Source organism: Brassica oleracea, chromosome C8, assembly GCF_000695525.1.
Source record: "Brassica oleracea var. oleracea cultivar TO1000 chromosome C8, BOL, whole genome shotgun sequence".
Taxonomy (NCBI): Eukaryota; Viridiplantae; Streptophyta; class Magnoliopsida; order Brassicales; family Brassicaceae; genus Brassica; species Brassica oleracea.
Window position 1 is genome coordinate 40,867,839 of NC_027755.1, and position 7,963 is coordinate 40,875,801.

Below are 7,963 nucleotides of genomic sequence, written 5' to 3' on the forward strand. Positions count from 1 at the left end.
GGGGGGGTTTATGCGATTTCTTGTAAATTGTAAGTTTCAAAATATTTTGAAGCTTGTTAGCATAATAGTTACATTTTGGAGTCGTTATTCATAGAGTTGCTTGTAATACTTCATATATTAAAGATAATTGATTATCATTTGTAACATAAATAGAGATTAGACAACTATAATTTGATTCGATCGGTTTTAAAATAAAGAGACTAACCAGCATTGCCAAATCATACAAAACTAATCGGATATTTGTAGAAACCAAAAATGAAAATGATGAATAGAGAGAAGTTAGACTTATAGTCTTTAAGGAGATCAGTCACTTATAAATTTATTAGATATACTAGTAATAAATTTAACCATCTCTTAATACTATAGGGCTATCACGTACATGCATATCTTTTTTTTTTGTCAACCAACTAACTGATTAATAAATAAACAAAGAAGTTTATTACAAAGCCGAAACATGGTTCTGGAAGTCTGCCACACCATTATGTTAGCGACCAACAAAGGAAATAAAGAACAAAGAAAAGGAGGAAGATAGTGATTGAATATCCATGAGAACTCCAAAAAGCTCCACCGAATATGATTACGAAACAAATTCGTGTTTGGGATGGTTCGATACGTACATGCATATCTATAAATGCTTTTTCTGCCGACCACATATGTATAAACATATAAAATATAATTGATTATGTAGCGTATACATATATAATTTATATGCAATAAGTATGTGTTTTTTACCTTTATCTATAAATGCTTTTTCCTTTTGATGAAAGATGCAATAATATGTCAATGACGTCGCTAGTGGCTTCTTATCGTGAGGGGTTAGGCCATCTCCATGGTCTATCTACGAAGGTTCTATCTCCTGGTTCTAAGTAATTATATACTCAATATTAAATTAAAAAGAGAAAAAATAAATAGATATGGTTCTAAAGATAATAGGTGTCACTTTCTAATAGGATAATATTTTTTTAAAAAAAAATTAAACCCAATTGCTCTCTCTCTTTAGTGGATTGAAAGAAGATGAATTGAAAGAAGAAAGCTTGAAACATAAAATTTTTAATTGGTTGAGGGGTTAAATTAAACAAGTATCTAAAATTTTTAAGAGTTATTCTTGGGTTCACCCCTAATAAGGTTTCTTTATTTCAAATTCGATATCTTTTAAAAAAGAAAATAAAATATTGTCAAGTTATATTATGTTTTTAAAATAAAAAAAAAGTAAAAAAAGATAGTAGTTACAGAAAAAAAAAATTTAAAAAAATATTTTTAACGTCGACAGCAAAACACTAAACACTAAATCCTAAACCCTAAATCATAAACCTTAAACCCTTGGGTAAACCCTAAACCTTGAGTAAACCATAAACCCTTGGATAAATCCTAAACTCTAAATAAAAAAAAACACTAAAACCATATACCCTAAACCCTAAACCCTAAATCCTAAATTTCTAAACCCTTGAGTGTTTTAGTGTTTAGTGATTTTGATTTAGAGTTTAGGGTTTACCCAAGGGTTTAGGGATTAGGGATTAGGGATTAGGGATTATGATTTAGGGTTTAATGTTTTTCTGACGACGTTAAATTTTTTTTTTTTGTAATTACTACTATTTTTTTTTATCTTTTAATTTTAAAAACATAATATAATTTGACAATATTTTGTTTTCTTTTTTAAAAGATATCGAATATAAAATAACATGGTGAACGTAGAATAAGTCAATTTTTAATTTGATTATTTTCAATTAAAAAATTGATTTAGAACTCTAAGACCATATCTATTGTTGGAGATGGTCTTAGCTTTCGATATGGACACGTAAGATGATTTACCAGTTTAATCATAGTTGTCAATTTGTGGTTGGATTTTTAGAGTATTCTCTACCCATATGTCAGAATATTTCTTTAACTCTCTCAAATGACAAGGGTTAAAAATTTGAGAGAGAGAGTAGTAAAACAGTGTCTTATGGGTTGTAAAATGTGAAAAAAGTTAACTACCTATTACCTATCATGCAAGCAAAAGGAATGGGTTCAGACGTGTTTACATGTTAGATAACAGAATTAGAAGTTCAATGTGTCGGGCGATATATTTTTCCTGTTATTGTCCCATCGATGTCGTTAAATGCTTAAAGGAAGAAAACTAGTTACACCTTATTAGCTCGTTTGTAAAATATTGATAATTTAGATTAGCTATCTTTAAACAGGTAATCATATGGGATCGAACTGGACTCGCTAGCTGGACTTTTCAAAACGTCAAAGAATGCATATATATTAGAGTCTATCTAGGTGTAAAAATACTACTGATTTTCAGATCCAAATATAAACAAGTTAAGGTATACTATTTGTCTAAAAACAGAAATATAATATAGCAAGAAGATTTGTTTCTTAATAAAGTAAATATTTCTTTCACTCAAATATATACCATCTTAAATCATAAAACTTTTTACAATGTCATATCATAAATATTTCTTCTAATATACATTTATTCTGAACTAAAAAAATACAACAAAAAATAGATTTGTGAAGCAAAAACTAAACTAAATTTGTTATGAATTATTTAATTACGAGTTGAATATAGTAGTAATCAAACAAAAAAAAATCCAATTAAATTATTGTAATTTTTTTTTAACTATAACATAAATCAAAATAATTAAGAGTTACTAATCTCTTAAGAGAGTTTTATTCCTCTGTGTGTTATGTCCATGAGCTGTTTCGTGCGACCTCGCTCTCTCTCTCTCTATTCCTATTTATCTCTCTCTCTTCCTCCCGTCGTCATCTTTGGTTTCTCTCGAGCTGCCATTAACCTATTCAAAGGAATAAGCCTCTCTCTTCCACCATCACAGGTTCGCTTCGATCTACACGATCACCCCCTTTAAGCCCCCTTGGATATTCATTTCCTTGTTAGGTTCCTATATAACAAACAGTCTATTGATTTTTCTCTAACCCGAGAGAGCTGTTTTTCGATTTTTTTCGATCGTTGATTTCATCTTGGTTTAGGTTTAGGTTTCCGATTTCTAGATGAAATTGGGCGGTTTGTTTGGAGATTGTAGTTGATAAATAAATCAAATATTGGATTATTGTTGTTGTTGTTCAAATCTTAATTTTGAGATTGGAGTTTAGGGTTTATTGCCCCCTCTTTGATTATCTCATGTGAGGTTTAATGGCTTGGATTCATTTTTATAACTGAATTAAAGTTTGAGAGAGAGCCCAGATCGCTCAATATGATCCCAATTGTACTCAAGAGGCAGATGATCACTATTAGTGATCAAATCAATTGCTTGGTTCAGCTAGTTTGATTCATTAGAGTGTAAACTTGCCTTGGCATATTGTTTTAACAATTGGTCTTATTAGTTTTTTTTTTTTTCTTGCTTGTTTTTTTATTTATTTATAGTTGAAGTAGGGAGAGAGCTTTGACGGAAAAAAAGTTTCGTATTGGGGAATGGCAGAGACTGTTGATGAGGATTCTGGAGTGGGGAGATCAGTAGAGGCGAGTACAAATGGACAATACAGTCTATCAGGAGAAGCACTCTCTCAGTGGAGGTGTTCTACTCAAGTGGAGAATGGGACTCCATCGACATCCCCCTCTTACTGGGATACCGATGATGATGATGACTACGGTACGTGTTTTCCACTCTGTAAGACTTGGTTGTGGTGGCTATCTTCAAAATGAATTTATTCACACGTTTTACAGAGTGATAAGTGGTTGGGGAGATGTGACTCAATGATACACAGTCCATGCAGTTGTTTCTCAAGTTTAAATTGTTCTTTTTGTGAAGTTTGCATCACATCTAAAAAACCGGCTACTTCCTCTCTTATATGTATCAGTTACATGTGCCTTATTATACTTCTATAATCTTTTCTCAGGCCTTAGACCGTCTCAATTATTTGTGAAACATAAATGGAAGATAGAGAAATTCTCAGAAATCAAGAAAAGGGAGCTCCGTAGCAGTGTTTTTGAAGCTGGCGGCTACAAATGGTACATAGCATATTGTTAATCTCTCTCATCCTTAAATTTTGTCTCACAATTAAAACTTAAATTTGTCACCTTTATTTTAATTTTGTCAGGTATATTTTAATTTATCCTCAAGGATGTGATGTTTGGCATCATCTCTCCTTGTTCCTCTGTGTTGCAAATCATGAAAAACTTCTTCCAGGTTAGTTATTTTTTCTCCTGTGGTCCCCTTTCTCTCCCTCTGGATTGCATGTTCATGTAGGTTCTTTTGTTATCTTTGAGACAGGCTGGGGTCATTTTGCTCAGTTCACTATAGCTGTGGCTAATAAAGATCCAAAGAAATCCAAATTTTCAGGTGAGTTTTCGAGCTCTAATTTGCTTGCCCCTTTTTCAATATGCAGACATTTGAACTCACCTCTTGCAGATACGCTGCACCGGTTCTGGAAGAAGGAGCATGACTGGGGCTGGAAAAAGTTTATAGAGTCACAGAAATTAAATGACGGGTTCGTAGATGATTCTGACTGTCTTACCATCGAGGCTCAAGTTCAGGTTATCAGGTAATGCGAGACTCACCTCTGTGTAGACTGTAGAGCCTGACTAAAAATTACCTCGTCTATTTTGTCCATTAACTTACATCTCCACAAGTTCATAAGTTCTCAATTTTAAGATATGAACGTGTTATTTATTTCCGGTGTCTCTGATTTATGTATTGTGGTTAATATCCCTGTAATTGGTCCTTGCAGGGAGAGGGTGGACCGACCTTTTCGCTGCCTTTATCGTGGTTATAGGAGAGAGCTTGTTAGGGTGTATTTGACAAATGTGGTGCAACATTGCCGACTTTTTGTGGAAGAGAAGAGAAGCAAGCTTGAGAGGTTGATAGAGGACAAGGCAAGATGGACGAGGTATTTCACATTGCAACTTGTACCTTTAACTCTCTAGATTCCAAAAATGAGCAGGAAGTAGCTGTAGTTACCTTTACTTTTGAAGAAACCTTGCTATGCTTAGAATTATCTTGTTTCCACCATTCTTTTGGAGCCCGAATATAAATTTGATTTAGTTTCACATTCAATTTTTTTATTTGGTGGCTGTGGCTCTCCACTATCTGGGATTTACACCCATCTAGTATAGAACTGTTGCCATAGTTTTATATTTCATCTAATATCTTTACCTCTCAAGTTAAGCAATTTTGCCTAAAAAAGGAATGGATTATCAATCCTTGGTTGCAGCTTCGGTGTTTTCTGGTTAGGGATGGACCAAAACTCTAGACGTCGGATGTCTACAGAGAAAATGGACGTAATCCTAAAAGGAGTTGTTAAACAGTTTTTCATAGAGAAGGAAGTTATAGCCACTTTGGTGATGGATTTCTTGTATAGCGGATTGAAGGCTCTTGAAGGCCAAACTAAGAGCAAGAAATCTAGGCCAAGATCGTTAGATCCCAAGGAATTGCCAGCTCCGCTTGTTACTGTGGACAAAGATATGTTCGTATTAGCTGATGATGTGCTGTTACTCCTAGAGAGAGCTGCCCTTGAACCATTGCCTCCCAATTCGGATAAAGGTCCCCGAAACCGTACAAAGGTCGGTTTCATGGGCTATATATATATATATATTTGGCAGAAATTCGTTTTATTTTTTTTCATTTTTCTGTTTAAGAGGACTTGTTGCATTGTCCTGAGAAATTTATTTTTGTTCTTCTATGCAAATTTAGGATGTCAATGATGGAGAAGATGACAACAATGAAGCCATTGAGCGTGATGAGAGACGTTTAACTGAGTTGGGACGACGAACTGTGGAGATATTTGTTCTTAGCCATATCTTCAAGTAACAATACACTCAATATGTCTCTATACGGTATTCCATTGTCTTTGTCCTTTGCTGCGCTTATGTAATCGTACTTGAATATCTGTAACAACTGCAGCAGCAAAATCGAGGTTGCATATCGTGAAGCTGTTGCGCTAAAAAGGCAGGAAGAACTAATTCGTGAGGAAGAGGAAGAGTGGTTGGCAGAAACCGAACAGAGGGCCAAAAGGGGAGCAGCAGAGAGAGAGAAGAAATCTAAGAAGAAACAGGTGTGATACTTTCTTCAGTTCCAAAATTTTTTTTTACTACTTCTGCTTGTCTTATACAGCTTAGTGAATGTTGATGAGAGTTTCTTTGGTTGTTGGACATTCATAGGCGAAACAGAAACGAAACAGAAATAAAGGGAAGGACAAAAGGAAAGAAGAAAAGGTGACTTTTGCAACACATGAGGAAGAAAAGGATTTGGTCACAGAGAAAGCACAATCCCCAGTTGAAAAGACTGATACTCTTGGAGATGTATCCGACATATCTGATTCTGTAGATGGTTCAGCCGAGATTCTTCACCCTGATTTAGAAGATGGGGACAGTAGTTCTGTTCACTGGGATACTGACGCCTTAGGGAGAAGCAGAGAAAGCGCCATTTCCATTTCTACAGCCAATGGAATTGCAGAAAGAAAGAATCAGTCCGGTATGGAAGATAGTTCATCGACCTGTTCTAACGATTCCATCAGGTCTGGGTTTACCAATGGGTCCTCCTACAAAGGGAATGCCTTGAATTTCCGAAACCAGAATTCGCCAAACAAGTAAGTTTAGTTTTGACCTCCCCTTGCTCCTTTCGTCTGTTCTGATTTCCTGATGGTAAGACACCTTGTGATTTGCAGAGGAAAGAACCAACCAAGGAGTCAGAATTCTACTTCTGAATCTGACTGGGTTGTTGTCTCCCACAACCAGGAGCCAGAGAGCTCTAGAAATCGTAGTCCCTTTGGGAAGGTTGGTTTTAGTGTTTTAAAATTATTAGATCTAAGTAAGTGAGATGGTGATTAAATTATTACAAATTCGTTTTTCAGGAGGCTCAAGTCATTGTAAACTCGGTAGACATGGATCGACCTAAAGAGAAGAGCGCTGCTGTACTTACTTCTCCAAGAACTGCTGCCAAGAATCCCTCACCACTAACTCAAACAAAACTGGAGAAGAAGAACGCTTCAGTGGCACCAAACAGGAAAGTAATGCCAGTAAGTGGACCACCTTCATCAAGTCAAGTAGTGCCGCCTTCTTCAGATATTGGTCTCAGAGCTGATGTGCAAAAGATCCCTGCTCCAAAACAACCTGCAACAACAACTATAACAAGGCCTTCTAGTGCTCCAGTTATCCCTGCGATGCGACCTGCTCCTATTGTCGTCTCCTCTGTTCAACCAACAACATCCTTTCCTCGGTCGGTTAGCTCAGCTGGTCGTCTAGGTCCTGACTCTTCACTACACAACCAGCAAACTTACACTCCTCAATCCTATAAACACGCCATAGTTGGCAACTCGCCTGGTTCATCATCTAGTTTCAACCACCACCCAAGCTCTCATGGAGTTGCCCCAACCACATTGCCATCAGCATCTTACTCACAAACACCGACATCATCTTATCAGTCAAGCTTCCCGTTCAGTCAAGATGGGCGCTTCCTGGGTGGAAGGAGTTTAAATTCTGTAAACATGGGAATGAACAACCCTTATGCACCCACCGTGACTAGCAATAGTTCTCGACAACAAGCACAAAACTTGATGACCGACGAGTTCCCTCACCTCGATATCATCAATGACCTGCTCGAAGACGAGAACTGCAGCAACATGGTGTTTAATGGAAGCATGTTCAGTTCACATCCCCAGATGCTGGACAGGCAATACTCTTACCATGGTGGTGGTGGTGGTGCTGATTTTGGCATCTCGGGTGAGTTACTGTCTGGTGGCAGATCCAGGAGTTTTGGAGAAGAGGGATACCACTACATGCCACATAATGGTCTCTCTGCAGCAGGGACATATGCAGATGGTTTGATACCGACGCAGTGGCAAATGGCGAACGTGGACTTGTCTTTACTAGGTATGAGGAATAATAGTAGTAACTTGGGGGATACAACAGCATACCATCATAACGCATACTATGGTTTGGACTCTTCGAATCCGAGTTTTTCGTCTGGGATTAATGGCTACACTGAGTTCAGGCCGTCCAATGGTCACTGAGTGCAGGCATCAT

At 36.6% G+C, this 7,963-nt stretch overlaps 1 protein-coding gene and 1 long non-coding RNA gene across 2 annotated transcripts in view; both read left to right on the forward strand.

Moving 5' to 3' along the window:
- Positions 1–380, forward strand: part of LOC106311225 — a 1,623-nt gene extending 1,243 nt beyond the window's left edge. The window contains exon 4 of the long non-coding RNA XR_001263953.1: positions 367–380. This is a non-coding gene — a long non-coding RNA (uncharacterized LOC106311225). The remainder of the gene's footprint in view (positions 1–366) is intronic.
- A 2,329-nt stretch (positions 381–2,709) lies between these two features.
- LOC106311989 (MATH domain-containing protein At5g43560-like) overlaps positions 2,710–7,963 on the forward strand; it is a 5,409-nt gene continuing 155 nt past the window's right edge. Inside the window, exons 1-13 of the mRNA XM_013749354.1 lie at positions 2,710–2,819; positions 3,368–3,593; positions 3,841–3,952; positions 4,042–4,130; positions 4,215–4,283; positions 4,353–4,485; positions 4,672–4,830; positions 5,155–5,503; positions 5,634–5,746; positions 5,844–5,994; positions 6,101–6,528; positions 6,607–6,715; positions 6,793–7,963. The exon at positions 6,793–7,963 is cut by the window's right edge and continues 155 nt beyond it. Of these exons, the coding sequence (XP_013604808.1) occupies positions 3,416–3,593; positions 3,841–3,952; positions 4,042–4,130; positions 4,215–4,283; positions 4,353–4,485; positions 4,672–4,830; positions 5,155–5,503; positions 5,634–5,746; positions 5,844–5,994; positions 6,101–6,528; positions 6,607–6,715; positions 6,793–7,950 (3,048 nt within the window). The 5' untranslated portion in view covers positions 2,710–2,819; positions 3,368–3,415 and the 3' untranslated portion in view covers positions 7,951–7,963. The remainder of the gene's footprint in view (positions 2,820–3,367; positions 3,594–3,840; positions 3,953–4,041; positions 4,131–4,214; positions 4,284–4,352; positions 4,486–4,671; positions 4,831–5,154; positions 5,504–5,633; positions 5,747–5,843; positions 5,995–6,100; positions 6,529–6,606; positions 6,716–6,792) is intronic.